The following is a 27146-nucleotide window of genomic DNA, read 5'->3' as shown; positions in this document are numbered from 1 at the left end:
AAGAATAATTTTGATCAGTAATTCGGGTGTGCTACTGGATTGAATTAAAACAGCATGAGAACAGGGCACTTCTTAAGAGATGATTGGAAAATTCAGAAGTGACAAATGGCTAGACCTTAGGCTAAAAGACCACTAAATGTAATATCTATGTAGTACACATTGTATATGATATATTGTAATATATTGCTAGATGTAATATATATTATACATTATCTATGTTGTTAAACAATAATATAATGAAACATGATAGAATATTACTTGTCATTAACCAGCTCTGACAGGTACACATGGCTAACATATTGTCTAAATAAAACTTATTATTCACAACGACCAATGAATCAGTTCTTTAAATAGAAACTTCATTTTCCAACTATTAAGGCAGGTTAATATAACTAATGCTAAGAATCAGCAATGGACAGTTTGAATAGATACAAGTTTCTAAGAATCCCATGGGATTCAGAAATACACACGCTTAGACAGAACGTGTTTGTCCCTTTGCTTCATCTCATCAGTCCTTAAAGGAAGCTCTGACCTGAATCCAGACATTATATTGGGCTAGCATATGGGATTTATTTATTATCTACCTGCTCATTTATTTTCTTGTTTACATACCTAAGGTCAAAAATTCAATATTGGGGCATTTCATATGAAAAATTAAGATTTATGGCTTCTCTTGAAAAAGTGGAGGATCTGAGAACACCTGGGTCCTCATTTCAGCCTGGCAAGAATTAGCGGTTATCAAGTAGCCAGGCCTTTTCAGATAAAATATGCCTTTGCTGTCCCTTTGGAGTCCTGTAGGTGATAATCTAAATTTCTAAATAATTTCTCCACCAACTAAAGCAAAGCAAAAACTCAACGCCTAATTCCAATGTAAAAACAGGTGAGACAGAGGCTGCTTGTACTGTAGGGAAACATGGAAGGCACAGAGACCCCCTGGTTGGGGCTCACTCTACTCAACATATGAAGAGATCCATAAGGAGTCTAGCTAGAAAGTTCCACCTTGGAAGAGGCCCACTCAAGAGAGTTCTTGAAGTTGAAACTTCATTGGGTGAACTGAGTTCTATTGCCATCAGTACCCTACATATCACTAACACCAGCATTTAAACGTAATGTCTCAAGGTGGCAACAAGAGACATCGAAAATACCTACAACAGCATGAATACCTAGACATGAGGTGGATGAAGGCACCCTCTATTCAGAGCCAACCTCCTCCAAACCCTGTAGCACAGAACCAAGCTCATTGAGGGACACAGCTGCTCATGGAGCAGACTGCAGGATGAAACCCTAATTATTTTTTATTTGCTGCAATGTTGGATCATCCAGACGATGATTTGTATTCATGAACAATGAAATAAGTTGTTAGTGTAATTTCTAAATTATGGATTACATGATGAAGAAAATTTACCTCCAGAAGTTTGTTTTGCCAAAGAACTGCATCTTTTGCTGAGATAATGCAGAAATCAATGTACTGGAATGAATTCACAGTACATTAAACTCCTTGCAAGTTAAAGTTACTATTAAAAAACCTTTGAAATATCGCCAAGGTATAAAATTAAATATGACCCCCAGCCTTGATTTATACTCTACGCTGATAATGGTGAAATTTGTTTCACTTACCAATAAATTTGTTCCCTAATGGATTGTGCATTAGCCAATCCAGAGATTTACATTTAGGCTTCTCCTGTCTTCTATGGACAAACAGATACCTTGTGATTTTATTTAATGATATTTAATGATACACCCGCTACAGGAATAAAAGAAGTTTCAGAGGGAGGGTGAGATATTTAATTTTATTTGCCTCTAAGAAAATTGAAATAGTCAACAATCTTCTAGTTACACTAATAGTGTCAAAGAACAGTGGATAATTTCAACTAATAAGAGAGAAGACCTCTTAAACCAGGAAAAGTCTCAAGAGTGACCAGAAATCTCTCTCAGAAAACAAAAAGCAACAGAAAAAAAAATGTAGCGATAAAGAAATGAAAAGCAATGAGAGGAAAGAGAGGTAGAAAACATTCTCAGCTTTTAAAGGTTCTCAACTATTATTATTTTGATATATTTTTCCTTATTTTGTTAAATTTCTTATCTTTAGTGGGCTGTTTTTTTTTTTCTGTAAACTATACTATCTTACCAGCAACCTAATGATCATATTGTAGCACAAGTTGCCATAAAAAGGTATTTACATCATTAGTTGATTGGCCAAGACTAGAATAAAGCCTAGATAATTTGTCACTATTGGAAATAAAAAGTATGTGTAAAAGATAGAATACTATGCAGTGCCCCCAAAGGAATAAGCAAATCTACATACAGAATAATGAATAGAGGCAATTAATATATTGACTAAGAGATATACCCTGGAACCAAATTGCATGGATGAGAAAACAAGCTCTGACATTCCTCGTAGAACAAGTTTGCGCAAGTTCCCTAATCTCCCTATCCCTTGATTTCGGTAACAGTAACATGGTAATAAAACTAATATCTGACTAGACTGTTGATACAAGAATAGCATCAGTTAATAGAGGACACTTAGAAACAGGTACATATTGTAAATGTTCAATAAACGTTAGCTATCATTATTTATCAGGAAAAAAACTAAGAAACAGCACTACCAGGTGATTCAGCAATCCCACTACTGGGCATCCACTCAAAGGAAATTGATTTAGTACCTCAAAGAGATAGCTACAGTCCTGTGTTCATTGCAGCATTATTCACAGTAGTCAAGACATGGAAACATCCTCATTGTCTAGCGACAGATGAATGAGTAAGTACTATACACACACACACACATAGGAATATCATCCAGCCTTAAGAAGGAAATCCCACCATTTATAACATGGATGAACTTGGAAGACACCATGCTAAGTGAAATAAGTAGACACAGAAAGAGAAATACTGCATAATTTCGCTTATATGTAGAATATAAAATAGTTGAACTCATAGAAGCAGAGAGTAGAATGGTGGCTACCAGGCGGAAGCAATGGGGAGATGTTGGTCAAAGAATACAAAGTTTCAGTTGTACAAGATGAGTAAGCTTTGGAGACCTAACTTACAGCACACTGACTATAGTTAACAATACTGTATTCTATACTTGAAATTTGCTAAGAGTGTAGACCCCAACATATACACGCAACATATTCTTCCCATATACACGCAAAAATGGTAACTCTGTAAAGTGATGTGTATGTTAACTAGCTTGATTGTGGTAATTATTTCACAATATATATCAAAACATCAAACTGTACACTTTCAAAATATGTAACTATTATATGTCAATTATACTCCAATAAATATTAAAAAAATTGGAGCTACACCACAAATGTAAATTAAAACATAAGCTAAATAATTATATTTATACTTCAGGAATGCACAGGCTTGAATATAAACAGATGCAGAGAGGACTGGAAAGTTATAAATTAAATATGAGGGAAGCTAATAGGATCACAGATACAGAATGATAGGGGAAATTGTGAAACTGAATTAAAAATAAAAGAAGGATGTGCCTGGACTAAAGATGAGAGCATGCAGCAATGCAGTCAGATCCTCTCTCCAGGAATTTCAAATGTGAGACAGAGAAGTTGGTAGAGACAGAGGCGGAAGCAGAAGGCTAGGCTGTCAAGGAAAACTCAGATCAAAGACACACTCAATGAGAGAGTCATACCGCGGGGAGCAGTAAGCAAAGGGAGGAATCAGGAACCACAGTGTGTTTCCTTCTGAGACAAAGAACCTTCTCTTCGCTCGCTTAGCTCCCCATGTACCAACAATAGGCCCTAATACTGAGGGTACTTCAGTTTGTCCTCATTCTTTGAGATTAAAAATAGCCTAATAATACATCTGTCTGGGCACGCCACAGAGAAAACTTCCCTAGGACGTACGTGATAAAACACTTCAGTTCAACCTGAGACGTAAAATATAAGGACACAGAAAACTATTATAATGACCTTCAAGACAACTGTCATTATTTTTGTCCTGTTCAGGGCCCTGCAGTGGGCTTTGGTGGGGCAGCAATGGGGAAAATCGCATATTTAAGATCCCTGTACACGGTGATCCTTTGTTCTAGTCCTTTGTATCATGTCAAGAGTTTGTAAAGATTTTAAATATTTTATTTTTTTCCAATGTGATCCTATATCAAGGGTGAGCTGTGTGGGCCCTGAGGTTTTATTCCTGCTGAACAGATGTTATAAAATAAAAAAAGCAAAGCCCCCAGCAGAGTGCCTGACACACAACACACAACACACATCACAACAGCTAGGATCTTGTCCCTCACCTTCCTCAAGCATGGCTCCAATATCCAAGAAAAACCTGTCAAAACTTGTAAAATTAATGGACTGCTACTTACATAGATGATATAAGTGGAAAAGAGTAAAACTGAGGACAAATCTGGAATGGAGCTCCTGGGACTTAATAATCTTAGATATGCGGATAAGGGACTTGGGGGGTTATGGATGGTACTAACAGTTTTCTCCTAGAAGCAGCCTTTGAGAAAGAAGAGAAAGGAGATAGAAAGTAACATGCTTGCAGTGCAGATAGTACTGAAGATCACAATGACAATTTTTAGGCTATGAAATATAACAGACCTCTTGGCAAACAATTTCTAAGAGGAGAATCAAAAACTGTGTTTTGCAACTGACATGACCCACAGAGAATCAAGCTGAATTTGAAAAAAAAAGGAGAGACAAATGTACAGGAAAACATATAAGACTGAGAACAAGACTAGAATCAAGAGTGTACCTTGTAATAGCCTATAATGAAAATAAATATGAAAAGGAATATATATGTAATTGTGTTAATTTAAAATTAATAATATATAACTTCTGGTGTGTACAGGATACTGATTCAGTTATATATATGTGTGTATATATGCTGTACGCACCAGAATTTAACATGACATTGTAAACTGACTATACTTCAATTTAAAAAAAGTAGAGGAGACCCAAGTTCTCATTAGAAAAATAACAGTAGGAACTGAAGACAAGTAACTGTAGCCGTTATTATCTTTAGATCAACACACAGACTATGGAAACTAAACACAGTAAAACAAAGACTTGGGTTAAATCAGGGCAGGAAATATATTCTGCAGCTACATCCTGAAATTGTCATTACTTTCCACTGAATAGCATTGCTACCTGAAAGGAACCATGAGCTGTTAAGAGATCATTCTCACTGGGTGCTGAGCAACCTGGCCTGGGTGTCAAGCCATTGAGACACTACCTTGGCCCAGGAGAACCAAGGGTAGCCAGATGGGATGGAACTATAGGGGGTTAATTCAAGAGTTATAGCAGTGCCCAGTTCGAACAAAAACCCATAAACATCCTATTGAAGAGCTTGCAAATATTTCAATGTAGAAGAAATGGGCACTGGACATGAAAATGAGCTCACTGATCAGAGGAAGTGATATAGCTTCTTTTTTAATGTATTTACTAGACTGATAGAGAAGGAAGAGGATGCTACAGGCAGAAAGTATTATGACCAAAAAACAAAAAACAAAAAACTGCAACTCTCTCCTGATACCCTCACAAACAATTCTAAAGGAGCTGGATGAATCAATGCATCAGGGTCATCCTGAGGGATGTCTCCCTGTAGCTGAGTCCTAGGGGGAAAATGCTTGGTTCTTTCTTGTTCAACATTTTGATTAACAACTTAGATAAAGACACAGATGACATGCTTATCAAATTTGGGGATGATATAAAGCTGAGAAGTTATTGCTGGTATGCTAGGTGTCAGAATCAAGATTTAGAGAGCTTAACAAGCTAGAATAATGAGCTACAACTAAGAATATGAAAGGCAACATAGGGCAAAGCACAGTTTTGCATTATGGTACGCAACAGACAACCAAACATTTATACTCAGAATGGGGGTTCAAAACTCTATAGCTGTTCCTAAAAAACAGACTTCAGGATTTTCTTTTAATTGCAAACTGAACACGCATCAATAGTCACTATACACATTAAATTATGCATTTTATTTCAATGCAAACTTCATCTACCAAGAAGCATTTGAGATGGTTTACAAAACAAAACCTGCACAGAAGTACTATTAAAATGGTCCAAAGAATATGGGAAAAAATACAATATTGGGAATACTGTACTTTTATTTATTCAAAAGACATTAGCTGAGCTTTGACTCTGGCTGAAAGAGTGTTATTTGCCTCCTGTATACTCATTCTTCACTCATCCTTGGGAAGATCCTGTTTACTTCCCTAAGTGGGCTTCTGAATCCCCAGTTTACCTGAAATGTTCCCTTTCACTGTTCTTCCTTAGCATCCTGATCAAGTCTGTCCTAGCACTTAGGACAAATTGAACTTATATATTCTGTGTGTACACTTTCTTAATGTATCTCTCAATTACTAGACTGCAAGTTCCAGGAAGGCAATGACCATGTTGTGTCCAACACTATATAACCAAGGTGTAGCATAGTAGACAAACGGTAGATTTCAATAAATATGTCCTGAATTGATGAATAAATGAGATAGGAATTGAGGGCTATTAATTTGGAAAAAGAGAAAGACATGTAAAGAGGTAAAGTCCAGTGTAAACCATAAACTATGTTCTACATGTAAGTAGGACTATTTCTGTGAAAACATAGAACTGGTCTAGAGAAGCTAGGGAGAAGGTTTTTTGAAGAAACTAACTTGATTTCAGGCTCCAAAGATGAGTAGGAGTTCACTTTAAAAAGAAAAAGACATCAGGCAAAGGGATGAAGTCACACAAGGACAGAAGGTGCGTGGGGAACGGTGGGAGGAAGTCCAGTCTGCATACAGCATATGGTACATGAAACGTGGGGTTCAAAGTGACACTGGGACATCTTGTTCCCTTAACTATCATTGAAATGCTTACTGCAAAAGGAAACATACCAGAGAAAAATGAGCATGATAATGAAGGAAATGAATTGCACATGAGTTTGAGTCCAAAACACTCTGGATATTTAACTTGGAAAATAAAACATTTATGTATTTATTAAAATAAGGGACATTGCACATATTTTTCAGAATTTTGAAACGCTCTTTTAGGTAGACAATATTTTAGATCTATTTTTTTAATTGAATAAAGTTAATTTGGAACCAATGAATGGAGTTACATTTAGATTTGAAAATTTCAAATTTTAGAGCTGTTCAGCTGACTTGTAGCAACAAGCTTCCAGTCAATGAGGAGGTTTAAGCAGAAGGTGGATGACTCTTACACCACCATCTGAAATAAATATTTCTTAGAGTTCTGAGGTCATCTCTTCTAGTTGTCAACACCATTCTTACCACCTACCTTGTCACCTATAAGCTATCCTAAAATCTATATTCCAAGTCTGTAATTACAGAAATTTATTTCTCTTGACTTGTATTTTTTTTTACATCTCTAGTAATTGTTCTGTTCAGCCCTCAAACTATCTAAATCTGAGTTCTCCATTTTCTACTCTCAAGCTTGTACCTTACCCTTGTTAATATCACCATTCCTGACCCAGTTTTCACAATTATTCCCAATACTGCCCCGTTTCGCCACCTTTAATCAGTGTTATTCCCTCCTGACTTTCAAATACTGTCTTCTCTCCCCATCCCCATGGCCTCTGCCTTTTTTTCAGTTTCACAGCGGCCCCTGCAACTCTCTTCTAATGGTTTTTCTACCTGTAGTTTTTCTTTAATCTAACCACAACCCTGAAGCCAGAATTATCCTGCTAAAATAAACACAGAATCCTATCACAGCCCTGGTTAATAATCCTACTTTCTAAAGCAACCATGTCTTGACATTTTGGGACTCGAAGAATCAATGGGAGAGGGAAGGTAGGGTTAGGACAAAAACTGAGTTTCTCATACCCTCAAGCAATCTCATCTATGAGGCAGCCTGTAGGGAACATCCACTTCTTGAGGAGTATGTCCTAGGTGAACATTATCGGGAGAACATGGGACCAGATTGAAAGGTTAAGAACTACTGTCCTAAAGCTGAGGTATGCACTTGCGGCTCTGCGGCCCCTAAGCACAGAAACTTCTCAGAGGACAGGAAATCTCAAAATCTAACATCTACAATTGTATGTCTCTTTCAACTTTACATAGCTTATGTCCTGTAAACATAAGGAGGGTCTATCTAGTTTCATGTTAATACATATTTAATAATTACATAATAAAAACAATTTTAGTTAAGACTGAAAGTCTGTTGGATGAATTACTTTAAAAAAACAAGTTCAAAATATTCCTGAAGTTTTAAGTGCTTTGAATAACAAAATCCCTTTAGCATAAGAATTCCTACACAAGTTAGCTCCAACCACGCCCAGCCCTGTGTTCTATCACCTTCATATATACCAACCAAACAACACTAGTCATCTTTGCCAAACTACAGTGCATCCCTTCCTACTCCAAGCCCCAGACCAGATATTCCCTCTCCTCTAAGACACTGTTGCTGCAATCATCCCTGAGTTAGTTTTCTGCTGTCTTCCCAGAACATTTTGTTCATATTTCACTTTCGGCATGTTCTACATTTAATTAGGTTCACTCATTTACAAGTCTATTCCTATCATAGGAGATTCTCAAAAAAAAAAAAAAAAAAAAAAAAAAAAACAAAACCCAACCCTTAATTAGTCAAAATCCTTAGTGCCCATATTTTAGATATGTGTATAGACATAGATATGCTACATATATTTTGCACTGAACTATTCTTTGAATTATAAATTTTCATTAGATCTTAATTTTTAATTTTTTACAACTTGAGATATTATTCATGTAATTTATGTATTTAAGTTGCACAATGCAATTTTTTTTCAGTATGTTCAGAGAGTTGTACAGCCATTACCATCATCAATTTCAGAACATTTTCACGACCTTATAAGATACCCCATAGCCACTGGGGGCCTACCATGGACTACAGTGTGCTCTCCTCAAGTTCAGATATTGAAGTCCTAGCCCCCAGTGTGACTGCATTTGAAAATGCTGTCTTTGGGAGGTAATTAGATTTAGATGAGGTCAGGTTGGGGGGCCTTCCTGATGGGATTAGTGCCCTTACAAGAAGGGACACCAGAGAGCTGGCTCTCTCTTGCGTGTGCTCGTTTTCTTTTTGTCATGTGAGGACACAGCAAGAACGCAGCCATCAGCAAGCCAGGCAGAGAGCTCACCACAGCCAAACCATACTGGCACCTTGATCTTGAACTTCCAGCCTCCAGCACTATGAGTAAATAAATTTCTTTCATTTAAGCCACCCCCATCTATGGTATTTTGTCTGGTAGCCTGAGCTGACTATTACACAGTCTCTCTATATATCTGACGGTTTCAGACATTACATGTAAACTGAATCATATAGAACGTGGCCTTTTGTGACTGACTACTCACAATTAGTCTAACGTTGTCATCATTCACCTGCATTATAGCAGGTATCAATACTTCATTCTAACTGTCAAGATAATTGCTTTATATATGCTACATTTTGTTTATCCATTTTCTCAGTTGATGATAATATGGGGTGTTTCCACATTTTGGCTTTTATGAGTAATGCTGAGAAATAATTGTGTTTTATGTGAATACACGTTTTCACTTCTTTCATTTCTGTTGGGTCATATGGCAACCCTATGTTTATCTTTTTAAGGAACTGCCAATTATTCAAAGTAGTTCCATTATTTTACATTCCCATTTGCAGTGTATGAGGTTTCCAGTTTCTTCACATCCTCACCAACACATGGTTGATTGTAGCCAACCTAGGAGGTATGAAGTGTTACCTCATTTTGATTTTGATTTCCACTTCCCTGAAGACTAATGGTATTGAGTATCTTTTCATGTGTTTATTAGCCATTTGTATATCTTGTTTGGAGAAATGTCTATTTAAATATGTTGATCATTTTTCAACATAAAAGACTGTCTTTTTATTGTTGACCTGTAAGACTTTATATACTCTGAATACAAGTCTCTTCTTACCAGATATATCATTTACACCTATTTTCTTCCATTCTGCGGGTCTTCATACATTCTTAATAGCATCTTTTGCAGCACACAAATTTTTAATTTTGATGAAGTCCAATATATCTTTATTTTCTCTTTTCACCATTGCTTCGGTGTTGTATCTAAGATGACTTAGCCTAGCCCAAATCACAAAGACTTACTGTTATTTTTCTGTTAAGAATTTTATAGTTTTACTTATTACATTTAGCTCCATTATCCATTTTGTTAATTTTTGTGTAAGGAAGTGGCCAAACTTCATCCATTTAAATGTGGATATCCAGTTGTTCCTGTACCACTTGTTGAAGAGACTATTCTTCTCCCATTGAGTAGTCACAGAACATGTCTTAAAAATCAGCTGAGCATAAATGTAAGGATTTCTTCATGGACTTCCAAATCTGTTCCAGTGATCTATATGTCAATCCTTATGTCCCTGTCTTGATATCTGTAGTTTTGTAGTAAGTTTTGAAACTGGGAAGTGAGTCCTCCAAAATCCTTTCTTCTCTTTTAATATCTTTTATTATTGGGCTCTTGCATTTTCATGTGAATTTTAGTATCAGTTTGCCAATTTCTATTAAAAAAAAAAGCTAGCAATTGTGTTGACTCTGTAGTTGAATTTGAGAAGTATTGGCATTTTAATATTAAGTCTTCTGGCCAATGAATATGTTATATCTTTCTATTTATTGAGGTCTTTTTTTTTAAACAATGTTTTATAGTTTTTAGAGTACATATTTTTACTTATTTTGTTCATTTTTAATTATTTTGCTCTTTTCATGCTATTATAAATAAAATTATTTTCTTAATTTTATTTTCTGATTTGCTGTTAGTGTACAGAACTAGAACTGATTTGGTATATTGATCTATTTTTTCCAGCTCCGAGATACAATTGATGGTATATTGATCTTATACCCTGCAGATTTGATGAATTTTTTTATTAGTTCTAATAGTTTTGTAGAAAAATTATTTAAGATTTCTTATTTACAAGATTATCTTATGTTATCTACCAACAGATACAGTTTCACTTTTCTCTTTTAAATCTAGATTATTTATCTTTCTTGCCTGCCTTAGCTAGAACTTCCATTAGAGTGCTGATTAGAAGTAAAAAGTAGACATCCTTGATTTATTCCTGACCTTAGGGAGACTGAATTATTTTTTTAAGGCAACATAGGCAGAGAGTTATTTTGCATTTCATAAGATATCTATGTGTTTGACTCAAAGGAAAAAAAAAGAGTAACAGACATTAATTCCTTTAAAAAATCAGTTTCAGAGTTCTGTTTACCTTCTAATTTAGAGTAACATATCCCATTTTTTATTTCAGTTAGGTTAAAATAAAATTGTACATGGATTTCATTATGGACCCACAATTTCTCCAAAGAAAGGTTACAACCCAGAGCCTTTTCTAGAAAGGTGCTCCAACCCAATCCACAGATACTAGGCTATAAGGCTTAGCCATGCCTTCTCTCACTGTCCACCTCTAATCTCCAAGACAGAAGTCTTTATTCCATATTTGGACATAATTCTGGAAAAGAAACACAGACTATATGAAACTATTTGACCCACTGATGTCCTGAAGTTTTTGTTTTATTGCACTGCCAAAAACTACAGTACGGTCTGACTCAGAAAGGGAAGATAATCCCAAATTCGGAAGTCCCTAAAACTGTCCTGCATATTAGACTGAATATCTCCAGTGAGTATTACTTATTTATCTTTATATACTATTACATAGTCTAATGGAAACCAGATGTTCCTTTGATGTTTGTTGAACAGAATAAATGAATACATAAACAAGTGAGTCACTGTTCCCAACGTATCCCTTTCCTAGGTGAGTTCTTGGAATAGGAGTTCCTGAGACAGTTTCAGGAGCAGAACCCTCTCTTCAAATGAAATCTTATCCGTAAGCCTTTGTCTCTGGTAATTGTTAAGAAGGTCCAATTGGAACGTAAAATGTAAGAAATAAACAAGATAAAGCTAACATATGCCCTAAAGACAAGGGGATACTCTGAACCCTATTAAAAAAAAAAGTGAAAGGAAATACTGATTTCATATATTGTTCAAGTGAATAACTAAAAGCCACATTTGCTTTCTTCATTACAACATTTTAGACATTATGACATTTTGCCTCATAACTTTCCAGATTATGATATCAATTGTCCACATAAATCCCCTTGTGTAGACACCACGCACATGAAGAAATAAAGTAACACTATGTGTGTGCCTCTAATACTTGAGAACTTTCCAATTCTTTTTCATTTGCGTATCTTTAAAAAGTTTAGGTTCAAAAATAGAACAGCCTTCACATATTATGGTATGCTAAATAATGATCCCCAAAGATATCTGGTCCCCAAAGCTATTCTACTCTCTGGAACCTCTGAATGTTCACTTCTGTGAAAAAAGAGACTTCACAGTTGTGATTAAGTTCAGGATATTGAGGTGGGAAGATTACCCGGGATTATGAGCGCAAGCTGGGCCATCCTGTGTTCTTTGAGGGAAACGGAGCATTGGCCCAGAATTGACACCGATGAAGGTAAAGACACTGAAGCAAGAAACTATGCCACTGGCTCTGAAGACACAGCAAGAGGCCATGAGTCCAGGACTGCAGCTCTAGAATCCAGAAAAAGCCCAGGAGACAGATTCCTCTCTAGAGCTTTTGAAGGAAACATGGCTCTGACTACATCTTCGTTTTGACCCAGTGAAACCGACTGTGGACTTCTGCCCTTCAGACCTGTGAGAGGATACATATTATTTTAAGCCACCAAGTTTACGGCTTTGTTATAGCAATCGTAAGAAACTAAGACATATATGTCCATTACAGTTCTTTATACACAAGCACAGATTCCTATTCTGTGTTTCGCTAACAATTATTGAGTAAGTTTGATGTGCTGACTCTTTACCAGATGTTTGTGATGACACAATGATGCAGTAAACACCGTCCTTCCCTCAAGGATCACATACCCCTCTGGCAGGACAGACTAGCAATAAGGTAGGTAAAATATGAGAAGTGCTAAGACTGGGGACTTGTATCTTATTAACGGACACAAAGCAGATATACTCAATTCCTAGTAGTTCCTAGGGGTTGTGGAAGAGCTGACTGGCAAGTCTGCCTGAAGTTTCCCAGAAAAGCTGACATTTCTACCCTAAGTCCTGAAAAGTTATTAGGAAACAACTAGAGAATTAGGTTGCAAGGGGGAAAAATTAAAGTCACAGCAGGATTACAGTGTCCAGGTGGAGAAGGCAAAAGCCTCATGAGAGTGAGTGTTATGTACTGAGATATGCAAGAGCCTGAGGTGGGTGGGGCTCAGCGTGGGAAGGAAGAAGGAATTTCAGGGGTAAACAAAGGGTAAAAGCATGAAGGCCCCTCAATGCCATGCTGAGGGGCCCGGGCAATGGTTGACATTGACAGTTTAAAACCTACAAGAGTGACAGTCAGATGGGCCTTTGGAAAGATTGCTCTCATTGAAATGGGACAGAAAGGTGATGGAAGGAAGGGCTGAGTGAGGACAATGGAAAGGCCCCCACTGCAGTGGACCTAAGGGAAAGGTGAGAGAAGTCTGAGCACATGAGGGAGAGCCCCTGGGATGGAGAAAAGCCCCTGGGGTGGATAGAAAAGCATCTCTGAAGGAGTGACATCATATGAATTTTTTCCAGCAACATTTACATGAAACACAAATAAAAAGCAAAGGAAGTAAAATCTCAACATGAAAAAACACAAACATATTCATCTTGTCAAACTGAAATTTCTTTGCCCCAGAGTAGGCACTATGATTCTCCTCAAGTGGTGATTTGAAGAGCCTATCAACATCCCAGGAAACATAAAGGTGCAGAAGATTTAGGAAACAGGTCATTTGGCAAAAATTTCAGATCACTGAAGGGTTTCTATATCTTTCTGCAAGAGATATAATTATTTCGTCCCCCTGTGCAGTGGATTTATGAAGAGAGTTCAAAATAGTTTAAAAGTTTGTGTAATCTTTGACATGCACAAGTCTTTGCCAGGACACTTCATAAAATGCTCTCTTAACCAACTCAGTTCATAAAGATGTAAATTTCACTCTCCTATCTTGGCCAAAATAAACTTGTCCATACATAGTTGTGATAAATCTTTCAATAATGCAAAATTCAATACATACACAGAAAATATAAACTTTCTAAAGGGTATTAAGATTAAATTCACATTTTTTCCAGTAACTGCAAATATGTGAAATATTATTTTTTGAATCAAAGATTCTTTAGTTTATTTTGCTTTGTCTGCTATCCATACCTTCTTATATATGACAGCAAAGTAATGAAACTGCTGTACTAGAGTTATGCATCTGCAAATGCCAAGTTACTTCTCCATTAAATATTAATGAAGATAAATTATTATTGCTTTTGATAGGCAATTAATTATGTGGGACCAGATATGAAACAGATTGCACTTTGACTTTATAATCTGATGAATTAAAGTTTTATTCACATAGTTATCATTGGATCACTAGAAAAATTGGTTTTTCTGTATTTTTCCATTCTTTCAAAAAAACACTCCTTGTCCACCAGTAACACTACAATTTCATTTCCTCTAATCCCAAACTGTATATCAAGGGCAACATAGAAACAGATATTCTGCAGTGTTTGCCTGACCACGTATTGTACAACTCACTTCTCTCTGGGTCTGCATTCATTACACACATCTGTTCTACCCAGAGAGCTGTAACACACACACACACACACAAATTCAGAACTTCTATCTAGGCATGCATGTTGACTCTTGCTGTATCTAAACCAGTCTTTCATTCATTCAGCCAACATTTACTGATTGCCTGTGATGGGCCAGACCCTGTGTTAGGCACTGGGATGGAGAAATAAATCTGATTCTGTACTGGATTTCAATGAACAACCAGATGAGTAAGAGAGCTAGAAATATACATGGGGATTTAAAAAAAAAAAAAAAAGGTCAATAAAGTCATAAGGAAAAGCATGAGGAATAATGGTAATCCTCAGACATGATCCCTTCACCCACCCTCCGAGTGGAAATAGGGGAAATGCCTCTCGAATCACCCGTCACCTGGTCCTGTCCCCCCAAACGAGGGGTCTCACGAAAGGAAAGGAAAGAGCATGTCAGGCAGACTCCATAATTATGTAGCCCCTTTGGTGTCCTATGAAGGGTGTGAAGAAGAGACCAGGAAAAACTGCCAACAGAACTGTAGCATGGCTGCACTGGCCTTTTCGTATGCTGGCTGATGGCTCTCGGCATAATAGGTATCAGGTGGATAGGTCAAGATGATACTGTAACATCTACCACTGGGTGCAACAGTAGCAAGAGAAAAGAAAAAAGTTTGAGAAAGACTTAGGCTACAAAATTACTAAGACCTGATGATACAGTCATGTATTTAGAAATACGTTTTGAATACCTACTTTCAGGCACCATTCTAGGTGCTGTGAATACAGTTGAAAAAAATTAAAAAACATAAGCAGTTCTTTGTTTCTTGGCAATTTACCATCCAATCATAGAAGGGAGACAATCAGCATATTTTTAATGTAAATACATAATATTTTAGTTGGTGATTAAATACTACAAAGAAAGATAAAGGCTGGGAAGGGCAAGAGGAAGTGATGAAGCGGAACGATTTATTAGGGGACTTTGGGAAAGACTTGCTATAACAGAAACCTGGATGAAGGGAGAGAAAGGAAGAGAGAAGAATGGAGTGTTTTGGGTGCGACCAAAAAACAAATCACTGGGCTAAGAGACATAGTTGGAAGTAACTCACCTCAGGCATCTTTATTTGGGCACATGCTATGCTGTTGCCTGAAATAGGTAATCAGAGTCAACACCCAGCCTGTTGTCAGTACCATGGGGGAGCAGACTGAACACTGACACTAGGCAGTCATGGGGCTCAAGAGGAGCAAACAGTTGCGGATGGGATCCAGATACAAACTGCATTCTTAAGTTTTTTTCTTTTTGTTTTTTAAACCAAGTGTAATTTTAATACTTGTCTCCTCAGTGATATTCCTCAAGACAAAAAGACCTGCCTAAGATCATCGGTGGTTTGAATCTTCTATGAAAGCCATTAGCGTTGATAATTCAGAACTTACTCAATTGTGTTGCACACAGTTGTATGTACCACCAAGGGACACACAGGACACCTCAGCATGAGGAATAATTACCCCATGAGGAAATCTCGATGCTATTATCTGGGGGAATCCCATTTGTGTCTTCCAAATGCAGATGGAAGGTAACACTCATGCTACAGCTTAAAAGGGTAAATAAAGTAGTTTTCCAGATCGAGGTCACTGCTCTCTGCTTCAGTTTGTCCATGATGAAAATAGAATTCTTAAGGAACTCATGGAAAATTTTAAAGTGTCTGTTAGTGATCATTGAAAGATCTTTTTTTTTTTAACTTGATAGATGGATATGTCTCTTATCCTTAGAAATGATAAAATGTGCTATTTTCACTTATTATCTTTTTTGAAAACTGTGCTATAAAAATATCTTAACACAAATACATTAAAAGTTATATACGTCTCTGATGAATCTTGATCAATGTATTGTTTTCATTTGGTAAAAATCTCTTAGATTCTCTAGCAGCTTTTGCTATTGCTCCGTTAACTGGTTCTATTTCCAGTGCCACTTCTTCCTTGAGGACACTTTCTTTTCTAACCTGAAATGATTATTTTAAAAATTTTTTGTGGGTGGGGTGAAGTAATTAGGTTTATTTATTTTTAGAGGAGGTACCAGGGACTGAACCACCCAGGACCTTGTGCTTGCTAAGCATGCACTTTACCACTTGAGCTACACTCTCCCCAAACCTGAAACGATTATTTCTAAATTAAACACACACATACACACACAAACCTCTGAAAAATTAGAGATGAGTGATAGAATTGACAAAAGTATTCCAAATAAAAGTCACCTTTTCAATATATTTTCTATCTCCAAATTTTATCTTAAAACTGTTTCCCCTATTTCTTTATTGTTGCCATCCTAAGTCTGACCTAAAATCATGTCTTACCTTGGTTATTTCAACAGTCTCCCAATAGCATCCTTGACCCTTTGAAGCCAGTCGATACACACTATTCTATAGTGATTTTTTAAACACTTAAATTGAATCACATTACCTACACCTCTTCCCATCCCCTTCCCCTTGAATTAGATCCAGACTCCTTGCTTTGTTCCGTAAGATTCTGCCTACTTCAACATCATTTCAAACAACTCTCCTCACTCCCTAGTATTCAAACCACAGAGCTTCCTTTGCTTTTGGCCAGTATTTCTTTCCTGCCTTACATCATCTGGACATGTGTGTCCCACTAGCTGAAATTACCTTGTGTGTATTTCTCACATAGTTGTCACCTACTCACTCATCACATCTCAAATTTGTGTTGCTTTACTGAAGACTCCCCTAAAGTCTCCAGAATTTCTATTGAGCATCCTAAGGGCTAATCAAGACCTGAAATCCTTTTTATTCATTTGTTTTGTTTCTATATTCCACTAGACAATAAACTGCACAAGTCCCTCATTTCCCCATAATAGTATGCCCAAATCAGAAGAGGACTAGGAATATAGCAGGTTTTCAATACATAGGTGCGATCAAATGAATAAACAAACCAAGATGCAAGTGACATCAGATACATGGTGGGGCAAGGCATTCCTTACTTCTCTTCCCTTTTTGTAATAACTAATTAGACATCCATTACCAAACAAAAGTAACTCTACTACTACACCAAGGGACCTGGAGATTTCTAGTCCACTTGGTCATCCAAAAATAAACATAGGGGATGTCAGTGGGGGTTGTGAACACAAAGGAGTTGGAAAAAGCTGCCCCACTTCCACTCACCGAGATCAGAAAAGAAAGAACATGGAGAGGGCAAAACTGGGCAGATACTCATGGACAGGAGAAAGTTTGGAAGCACAGGCTTCCTAGGGGAGATTCCTGAATGCCACTGGAATGGAATAGAGAACAGTTCGGATGCAGAGGAATGGGAGAAACTTTCCGAGGTGCTTCTCCCTCTCCAGTGTGACACAGCAAGGGCTAAGTTTCTGGAAGTGGCAGTAGCTACCTCTCCAGCAGAAGGGGTTAAAGAGTATTGACCTCTTTCATAGAGGATGGTAACCACAAAGCAAAAATCTAGAGTAGATTCACAAAAACATCAAAAACGGCCAGAGAAAACATCATCATGGAAAACCACCAATTTACAAAGACAGGTAAAAGAGTAAAACAATGGGCATACAGAACAACCAGAAGGCAAATAAGATGGCAGTAGCAGGTCCTTACATTTAAATGTAAGTGGACTGAATTCACCAAACAGCAAAGAATATCTGAATGGATTAAAAAAAAAAGGGTCCAATTATATGATGCCTACAGGAGACTCATTTCAGTTCTAAAGACACAAGGAGGCTCAAAGTAAAAGGATAGCATAAAACATTCCATGCAGGTGGAAATCAAAAGAAAGCAGACATAGCCATACTTATCAGACAAAATAGACTTCAAGCCAAAAACGAACACAAATAAGGTCATTATATAATGATAAAGGAGTCTCTCTCTCCCCCTCCCTCTCTATATAGGTAGATACATATTATTATATCATATATATATTATTGTATCTCATATATACACATGTATACATACATACATTTATATATATATATATTTTTATATATATATATATACATTTATATATATATATATATATATATATATATCACACACACACACACACATATATATATATAAACAATCATGACTATATACACACCCAGCCTTAGGGCACCTAAATATATTAAGTACTAACATACCTGAAGGGAGAAATATACAACAATAGTATACCTCTGTCAGCAATAGAGATCATCCAGACAAAACTGATGCAGAAATGTTGGAACTGAACCATATTTTAGACCAAATGGACTTAACAGACGTATATAGAGTATCCATTCAACAGCAGCAGAGAATACATTCTTTCAAGTGCTCACAGAATATTCTCCAGATTAGATTATGATAAGACTTATCTTGTGTCCTAGCAAATTTAAGACTGAAATCACATCAGCCATCTTTTCTGACCACAATGGTATGAACCTAGAAATCAACAAGACAATCTACAATGATGTGGAAACTAAACACACTTCTGAACAACCAATGGGCAAATAATGAAAACAGAAATAAATTATCTTGAAACAAAAAGGAAAGAAAACATCAAATCCTAGGTGATACTGCAAAAAACAGTTCTTGGAGGAAAGTTTACAGTAATAAGTGGCTATGTTAAGAAATTAGAAGTCCGAACTACCTAACTTTATACTTCAAGAAACCACAAGAATAAATTCAGCCCAAAGTTAGAAGAAAGCAAATAAAGATCAGGGAGAAAATAAATAAAACAGATCAGAGAAACAAAAGAAATGATCGATGAAATTAAGCTGGATTTTCACAAAGATGAACAAAATTGACAAACTCTCAGCTAGACTCAAAACACAGAAGACCCAAACTTAGAAATGAAAGAGGAGACATTACAACTGATACTACAGAAATGTAAAGGATAATAAAAGACTACTATGAACTGCTATATGCCAGCAAGTCAGATAACCTGAAAGAAAAAGATAAATTTCTAGAAACATGCAGCCAACCAAGACTGAATATGGAAGAACAGAAAATCTAAACAGACCAATAATGAATACGGAAACCATCTATAACCAAAAACCTCCCAAAGCAGAAAACTACAGAACCAGATGGCTCTATGTGTGAATTCTATCAAACATCTGAAGAATTAATGCCAACCCTTCCCATACTTTTCCAAAAAACTCAAGTGAACACTTTCAAATTCATTCTACAAGGCCAGCATTACCCAGATACCTAAATTAAATATGGCCACTAAAAAACCCCCAAAACTATACACCAATACTACTGACGAACATAAATACAAAAAAATCAATATTAGTAAACTGAATTGAACACATTAAAAGGATTATACACCATGAGAAATAGGATTTATCCCTGAGATGCAATATGCAAATTGATAAATGTTTTACATCTCATTAACAGAATGAAAGAAAATATTTTCACATTTCCTTCCACGATAAAACCCTGAATAGATTGCATATAAAAGGAACATACCTCAACATAACAAAAGCCATCTGTGACAAACCCAGACTTAACATTATACTCAACAGTGAAACACTGAAAGTTTTTCCTCTAAGATTAGGAACAAAACAAGGTTGCCCATTCTCACCACTCTTATTTAACACAGCATTAGAAGTCCTAGCTAGAGAAATTAGGCAAGACAAGGCAGTAAAATATATCCAAGTCAGGATGGAAGAAGCAAAACTACTTGCAGATGATATGGTTTTGTACACAGAAAATCCCAAAGATTTAACCAAAAAACTGTTGGAACTAATCAATGATTTCAGTAAAGTTTAAGGATATAAAATCAACAAAAAGAAATCAGTTGTACTTCTTCTCACTAGTAATGAAACATCTGAAAAAATAAAGAAAACTATCCCATTCACAATAGCATCAAAACCAATAAAATACCTAAGGATAAATTTAACCAAGGAAGTGAAAGATCTGTACAATGAAAACCACAAGACTTCACTGAAAGAAGTTAAAGAAGACATAACAAATGGAAAGATATCTTGTATTCATGGATAAAAAGGGTTTATAATGTTAAAATGTCCATATCACCCAAAGCCGTCTGCAGATTCACACAATGTCTATCAAAGTTCCAATGGCATTCTTCACAGAAATAGAAAAAACAAATGCTAAAATTTGTATGGAATAATACATATTTAGCTAAATAGCTAAAGAAATCCTGAGAAAGAACAAAGCTGCAGGTATCACATTTCCCGATTTTAAACTGCATTATAAACCTATAGTACTTCAAGCATGGTACTAGCATAAAAATAGACAAATGGAACAGATCAGAGAATTCAGAAGTAAACTCCAACACATTCAGTCAACTAATATTTGTTTAATATTAGTTAAGGAGCCAGGGACCACCTGATGGGGAAATGATAGTCTTTCCAACAAATGGTATTCGGAAAACTGCATAAACACTTATAGAACAATTAAATTGAATCCCTATCTTACCCTACTCATGAAAATTAACTTGAAATGGACAAAGCCCAAACGCAAGACCTGATACCATAAAACTGCTAGAAGAAAATGCAGAAAAGAAGCTGTTCAACAGTTATCTTGGATTGGAAAAATTAATATTGTTAAAATAGCCGTAATACCCAAAGGAATCTACAGATTTAATGTGATCCCTATCAAGTTACTCAGGACATTTTTCACAGAACTAGAACAAATCATGCTAAAATTTAAATGAAATCACAAGAGACCCAGAATTGCCAAAGCAATACTGAAGAAAAAGAATGAAGCTGGAGGAATAATTCCCCCACACTTCAGACAATACTACAGAGCTACAGTAATCAGAACAGAATAGTACTGGTACAAAAACAGATATATGGATCAATGGAACAGAATAGCCCAGAAATAAACTCACAGACTTTTGGTCAGTTTTTTTTTTTTTTTTTTTTTTAATACAAAGGAGGCATGAACATTGGAGTAAAGACAGTCTCTTCACCAAATGGTGCTGGGATAACTGGACAGCTGCGTGGAAATTAATGAAGTTAAAATACTCCCTCACCCCATACACACACACACACACACAAACACACACACACACACACACACACACACACAAACTCAAAATGGCTTAAAGACTTAAACATAAGACAAGGCACTATAAACCTCTTAGAAGAAAACACAGGCCAAAACATTAGCTGACATAAATCTTAGCAATGTTCTCCTAGGGCAGCCTACCCAGGCAATAGAAACAAAAGCAAAAACAAACAAATAGGACCTAATTAAACTTATGAGCTTTTGCAGAGCAAAGGAAACCATAAGTAAAACAAAAAGACAACATATGGAATGGGAGAAAATATTTGCAGAAGATGAGACTTGTCTAGAGCTTGATTTCCAGAATATATAAGCAGCTCATACAACTTAAAAACAAACAACCCAATACAAAAAATGGGCAGAAGATCTAAACATGCAATTCTCCAAGGAAGACAAACAAATGGCCAATAGGCACATGAAAAAATGCTCAATATAACTAATTATTAGAGAAATGTAAATCAAAACTACAATGAGACTACCTCACACCAGTCAGAATGGCCATCATTCAAAAGTCCACAAAGATGAATGCTGGAGAGGCTGTGGAGAAAATGGAACCCTCTTACACTGTTTGTGGGAATGTAGTTTGGTGCAGCCATTATGGAAAACAGTATGGAGATTCCACAAAAGACTAAAAATAGATTTACCATATTATCCAGCAGTCCCACTCCAGGGCATATATCCAGAGGGAACCTTAATTCAAAAAGATACATGCACCCCAATGTTCATAGCAGCACTATTTACAATAGCCAACACACAGAAACAACCTAAATGTCCATCAACAATGACTGGATAAAGAAGCTGTGATAGATTTATATAATGGAATACTGCTCAGCTGTAAAAAATAATAAAATAATGCCATTTGCAGCAACATGGATAAACCTGCAGATTGTCATTCTAAGTGAAATAAGCCAGGAAAGAGAAAGAAAAATACCATATGATATTACTTATATGTGGAATCTTAAAAAAAAAAAAGAGACAAACTTATTTGCAAAACAGAAACAGACTCACAGACATAGAAAACAAACTTATGGTTAACAGGGGGAGAAAAGGGTGGGAAGGGATAAATTAGGAGTTTAAGATTTGCAGACACTAATATATATAAAATAGATAAACAACAAGTTTATACTGTATAGCACAGGGGACTATATTCAAGATCTTGTAACTTATGGTCAAAAAGAATATGAAAACAAATACACGTATGTGCATGTATGACTGAAGCATTATGGTGTACACCAGAAATTGATACACTGTAAACTGACTATACTTCAATTAAAAAATAAGGAAGACTATTAAACAAAACAAACAAACAACAACAAAAAACCAATGGTCTTGGCAATGACTTTTTGGATATGACACCAAAAACATAAATTATAAAAGTAAAAATTGACAAATAGAATCACATCAAACTTAAGATTTTGCACAGCAACAGAAACAACTAACAAAATGAAAAAGCAACCTCTAGAATGGGAGAAAACTTTTGCAAACCATATATTGGATAAGAGGTTAATATCCAAGATATATAAAGAATGTATACAACTCAATGACAATGAGTGTGTATATGTCCATGAATAACTGAAAAATGGTGCTGAACACTGGAATTTGACACAACATTGTAAAATGATTATAAATCAATAAAAAATGTTAAAAAAATAAAAAATAAAAAAAATAACAAAAAACAAACAATCCAATTAAACACTAAGCAGAAGACCAAAATAGACTTTCTGAAGAAAACATCCAAATGGCCAAGTAGTGCATGAAAAGATTCTTAACACCACCAATCATCAGGGAAATGCAAATCAAAACCACATGGGCTATCTTATGACCCGTTAGTATAGCAATCATCAAGAAGACAAGAGACAACAAGTGTTGATGAGGGTGTAGAGAAAGGCAATCCCTGCACACTGTTGGTGAAATGTAAATTGGTGCAGCTACTATGTAAAATACAGAGGTTCCTCAAAGAAGTAAAAACAGAACTACCATATGATTCAACAATTCTACTTCTGTGTATACATCCCCCAAAAGTGAAAACAAGGTATCAAAGAGATGCAGGCATTCCCATGTTTACTGCTGCATTATTCACAATAGCCAAGATATAAAAACAATCTATATGTCCATCAATAGATGAATGGATAAAGATGTAGAGTATATACACGATGAAATATTATTTAGCCATGAAAAAGACATTCTGCCACTTGTGAAAATACGAAAGATCTTCAGGATATTATATGAATTGAGATACATTAGTCGGAGAAAGACAAATACTGTGTTATTTCACTCATCACTCATATCACTGTTACATCATACTCATACATGGAATCTAAAAAAGCCGAACTCATAAAAGCAGAGTAAGAGTGGTTTCAAGGGGATGGGAGTGAAGGGATTGACAGGGATAGGATAGTTATTTAATGATACAAATTTGGAATTAGCAGAAAATAAGTCCTAGAGATCTAATGCACAGTACAGTGAATATGGACAACAATATTGTGTTATAATTAAACTTGCTAAGAGACTAGAATTATTCCAACCACTAAAAGGGAATGGTAATTATGCAGTGTTACAGGTAATAATTTTCACTACAATCACAATCACATTACAACCTACAAATGTACAGAATTAACATGTCATACACCTTAAATGTATGCAATGCTATAAGTCAAATATATTTTAAGACAAAAATTTTAAAAATAAACTGATATGTACATTAAAGGTGAAAAAAAGATTTGAGTTGACCAACTTTGGCCTCTGTAAAATGGGTCCATTACCTGCTTACGATGTGTTTAATGTTTCTGAAAGTAAAATTACTGAATACAATTCTGTAGACTAACTGAGTAAGCAGAGCAACAACCATACTAATTAAAAAATCATTAAGCCTTAAATTGCATTCCTATGAGGATCTAGATATATCCTAAGCAAAATGAGCTGTTACACTGGCAATAAAGAAAAAAGATGAACTATCATTTAGTTGACTTGTGTGTAAAAACTGAATTCAATTTTCCATTTCTGGCATTATTGAGAAAGTTTATTAGACTACAAGACCTTGATGACAGAGACCAAAATCTACTTTTTTTTTTTTAAGAGTTTGTCACTCAAACATCAATTCTCTCTATCCATACCTTCTGTAAAATCCCTAACTTGCTTAGTTTTTTTTAAAAGGTAATTAAAAACCAAAAAATAGGGGAGGAAATTCATAAGCCACATTGTAATCATTAATCTCAGCCTCTTCCATCAGTGTTTACCCCGACCATATTTAACCATCATTCTTTTCTCTGTTCAACAATATCTTTTAAATCATCCCAAGGTTCCCCATCCCCTCCCCCCAAAAACAGTCTTCACCCTGATTAACATCTCAAAAACTTTTCCAGATTGCCTAATTTCTTTTCTACAGTTCTAGTCTATTAATTTGGGTGTACTTATACACTGCACTGTAAAACATTTAAAATTAAACTTCTTCTTTGGTATTCTGTCCACATCTTTAGAAGAAATCCAAGGCCTGATGCCTTCTACATATATGACCAGAGCACCAACAAAGCATAAAATATATTTGTTTGTTCTGGACTTTGGCTTTCTCGGAGAAGAGTGAGATATGGCTATGTGCATTTCATACGCCCATATTTTATGAGAGGCAGTGTGTTCTTGCCAGAGGAGAAGGGAAACATTTCTAAGAAACAAAGCTACTAATTCTAGACCTGGGACAAACCTCCCCATCTCCTTACCAGAGCTGTTGCAGTGGGCGGGGTCAACCAGCCTTCCATGTTTATCAGAGCAGGTTATTGCTCGGAAGCGCACGCCTTTTCCACATTCTTTGCTGTCTCCTTGTACCCGCAGTCCTCTGTGAGGCTCCCTTCTGCCTTCAGGAAGAAGGCAATCTGACCAATTACCATAAGGTTGAGATATAAACGCATCACAAGGACATGGTTCTGTTTCCACCAGAGGGTACAGGTCAGCATCTTGACATTTCTCCTTCTTCCTGCTTTTGCCTGTTCCAACAAGAGACATTCACGTATTAATTTCACATCGGCTGTTTTGTTAAAAGTCACTTACATTGTATTTAAAAGCTATTAGACTATTAATTCGTAATAAAGTTTTTTTTCACTCTTTTTTTCCACATGAAGTTAATCCTAGGAGAATGGAAGCAATTCCCAGAGCATCTGTGAAATTAGTTTATTTGGGAAAAAAGTTTCATGTTGAATACTGGCAGAAAATACTTAGAAGATGTTTGCTATGGTGGCTCAGCAACTAGAAAGGGTCTTGGTTGATTTATTTACTATCGATTTCCCTATGATTTACTGATAAAAACAGATTGATTACCTTGTCTCCATTTTCTTGAAATTAATGGTCGCCAGGGAAACCAACAAAATACTGTAAATATTAACTCCTTCCGTGTTTTTTCGAGTAGCTTTTTAAAAAGAGTTTATGTATTCAAGGAACAAAATGGTATCCTCCCAGACAATGGCCCTGGAGTGAGGCTGGGTGTCACATGGGGTGGTGGGCAAAGTGGAACTTACTTTGCCTCCTGCTGTTGGGCAGCTCACAAATGCTGCCAGAAACAACAGATTGCAATAAATGCTCAAATCATGTTGGATAATTTAATCTGAGGAAAAGGGTATGCCTTCCACTTTGAGAGACCTTTTTAACTGAAATATTTTAGAATATGACCTTACCTTGCCAACTGACTTTGATGGACCTTTTTGCTGGAATACTAACTTTGAGTAATGACAATGCAAAGTCATTTTTCAAAGCTGTGAGTGCTTGCTAATCATGTTCAATGGATTCCAAGACAGCCTGCAACTTGACTCAACTTAGCTACTAACACAGTTCCTCTACATTTTTTAAAGGATTTCCTAGATCTAATAATTTTACTTTGTTTCCTCATTAGTAGGTCATTAGCTAGAGCCTTGGCTCTGATTGTGTGGGGGGGGGGAGAGGGAGAGAAGGCGGCTTTATTAGTCTATGTTCAGTCTTTATGGCTGTTTTGGAAATGCTGGATACAAGCTGATAAGTAGACTACTTTCACTGGCAGATGGTTTTACATTACACACAAGTCTACAGTTGTCACCTGGACACTTGGCTCTATGTCTTCTGTGATGCTTATGGTCACAATAAATAAGGATTCCTGCAGGACCTGAAATGACCTTGTGAAAGCTCAGCCACACCAGCGTCCTGCTGGGAGGCGGTATTCACTTACCTCTACCATCAGTGACACTTACTGAGAGTAAGTTTGAGAGGCACAGCTTCTACCACAGCTGTGAGAACGTACTGGTTGAGAGATCTGTCAGTGGGTGGGGAATGGCTCCTTATCAGCATTTAACCTGCCCAAGTCTCTGGTGCTTTCTGAATTCCCATAAGGTACTGTTATCTCCATCTCTTCCATTTCTACTCTCTCAACACATGTAACCCTAGATTCTAAGTCTACCTGTTCCTTTAAACTACTTACTCTCGCCAAAGTAATAAAACAAACCAAGCCCTGAACTATCTTTTTCTTATCTTTTAGACTTGATCATTCAGTGACAGCTCTGAGTACTGACTACACCGTCATTCTTGAAATAACCTTTCCAAGTTTCATCAGACCTTAACTTTTTGTCCCTTGCCCCTACCCCACACCCCTGCCATCTCTC

General features: G+C 36.3%; 1 protein-coding gene across 1 annotated transcript in view; it reads right to left on the bottom strand.

Annotated features, from left to right (window-relative positions):
* THSD7B (thrombospondin type 1 domain containing 7B) overlaps positions 1–27146 on the bottom strand; it is a 763775-nt gene that overhangs the window by 194424 nt on the left and 542205 nt on the right. Inside the window, exon 14 of the mRNA XM_074363581.1 lies at positions 25245–25508. Within this exon, the coding sequence (XP_074219682.1) occupies positions 25245–25508 (264 nt within the window). The remainder of the gene's footprint in view (positions 1–25244; positions 25509–27146) is intronic.

The sequence above is a fragment of the Camelus bactrianus genome, chromosome 5, assembly GCF_048773025.1.
Source record: "Camelus bactrianus isolate YW-2024 breed Bactrian camel chromosome 5, ASM4877302v1, whole genome shotgun sequence".
Classification (NCBI taxonomy): Eukaryota; Metazoa; Chordata; class Mammalia; order Artiodactyla; family Camelidae; genus Camelus; species Camelus bactrianus.
This window is presented reverse-complemented; position numbering and strand designations above follow the sequence as displayed.